Here is a 1,573-nt window from a genome sequence, read left to right as displayed (position 1 = left end):
GGAGGATCAGTGTGGAAGTGGATCACTGTGAGGAGGATCACTACAAGAGTGGATCAGTGTGAGGAGGATCACTGTGCAAGTGGATCACTGTGAGGAGGATCACTACAAGAGTGGATCAGTGTGAGGAGGATCAGTGTGGGAGTGGATCACTGTGAGGAGGATCACTACAAGAGTGGATCAGTGTGAGGAGGTTCAGTGTGGGAGTGGATCACTGTGAGGAGGATCACTATAAGAGTGGATCAGTGTGAGAGTGGATCAGTGTGAGGAGGATCAGTGTGGGAGTGGATCACTGTGAGGAGGATCACTATAAGAGTGGATCAGTGTGAGAGTGGATCAGTGTGGGAGTGGATCACAGGGGGGTTGCGGACTTTGGCCGCTCTGTGCGCTCCCGCTGGCGGTGCCGGGCGGTACCGGGCGGTGCGAGGACCCGCCCGCAGCCTCGCTCCGTCCCTCCCCCCGCACTCTCCGCTCCGGACCCAAACCCAGCACCATGGCCCAGCCCGGGAGCAGCGCCGCCGGCCCGGCCCGGGTAGAGGAGGAGAGTGAGGATGAGAGCGACATCCTGGCGGAGAGTCCATGCGGGCGCTGGCAGAAGCGGCAGGAACAGGTGGGAAAGGGTGAGAGAGAGAGAGAGTGGGGAGAGGGAGAGAGAGAGAGAGAGTGTGGGGGGAGAGAGAGAGAGTGTGGGAGGAGAGAGAGAGAGAGAGTGGGGAAAGGGAGAGGGGGAGAGAGAGAGAGAGTAGGGGGGGAGAGAGTGTGGGGGAGAGAGAGAGAGAGGGAGAGGGAAAGAGAGAGTGTGTGGGGGAAAGAGAGAGAGAGAGAGAGAATGGGGGGGAGGGAGAGAGAGTGGGGAAAGGGAGAGAGAGTGGGGAAAGGGAGAGAGGGAGAGAGAAGAGAGTGTGGGGGGGAGAGAGAGAGTGTGGGGAGAGAGAGAGAGAGAGGGTGGGGAAAGGGAGAGAGAGAGAGAGAGAGTGCGGGGAGAGGGACAGACAGAGAGAGAGAGAGTGGGGAAAGGGAGAGAGAGAGAGAGTGTGGCCGGAAGGAGATAGTGTGTGGGGGAGAGAGAGAGAGAGAGTAGGGGGGGAGAGAGAGAATGGGGAGAGGGAGAGAGAGTGGGGAAAGGGAGAGAGAGAGAGAGAGAGAGTGGGGAAAGGGAGAGAGAGAGAGAGTGTGGGGGAGAGAGAGAGTGTGTGGGGGGGGGGAGGGGAGAGAGGAGAGAGAGAGTGGGGGGAGAGAGAGAGTGGTGAAAGGGAGAGAGAGAGAGTGGGGGAAAGGGAGAGAGAGAGTGGTGAAAGGGAGAGAGAGAGAGAGAGAGAGTGGGGGAAAGGGAGAGAGAGAGAGAGTGTGGGGGAGAGAGAGAGTGTGTGGGGGGGGAAGGGAGAGAGAGAGAGAGAGTGGGGGAGAGAGAGAGTGGTGCAACGGAGAGAGAGAGAGAGTGGTAGGGGAGAGAGAGAGTGGGGGAAAGGGAGAGAGAGAGAGAGAGAGAGTGGGGGCGAGAGAGAAAGTGGGAAAGGGAGAGAGAGACAGAGTGGGGAGAGAGAGAAATGTGGGGGAGAGAGTAGAGAAGAGAGAG

The 1,573-nt window shown here is 59.1% G+C and overlaps 1 protein-coding gene across 1 annotated transcript in view; it reads left to right on the top strand.

The window, feature by feature from the left end:
* Positions 1 to 362: 362 nt before the first annotated feature.
* The window catches only part of LOC139264187 (nuclear receptor-binding protein 2-like), a 125,343-nt gene continuing 124,132 nt past the window's right edge, over positions 363 to 1,573 (top strand). Inside the window, exon 1 of the mRNA XM_070880273.1 lies at positions 363 to 607. Within this exon, the coding sequence (XP_070736374.1) occupies positions 491 to 607 (117 nt within the window). The 5' untranslated portion in view covers positions 363 to 490. The remainder of the gene's footprint in view (positions 608 to 1,573) is intronic.

This window comes from Pristiophorus japonicus, chromosome 5 (genome assembly GCF_044704955.1).
Source record: "Pristiophorus japonicus isolate sPriJap1 chromosome 5, sPriJap1.hap1, whole genome shotgun sequence".
Taxonomy (NCBI): Eukaryota; Metazoa; Chordata; class Chondrichthyes; family Pristiophoridae; genus Pristiophorus; species Pristiophorus japonicus.
This window is presented reverse-complemented; position numbering and strand designations above follow the sequence as displayed.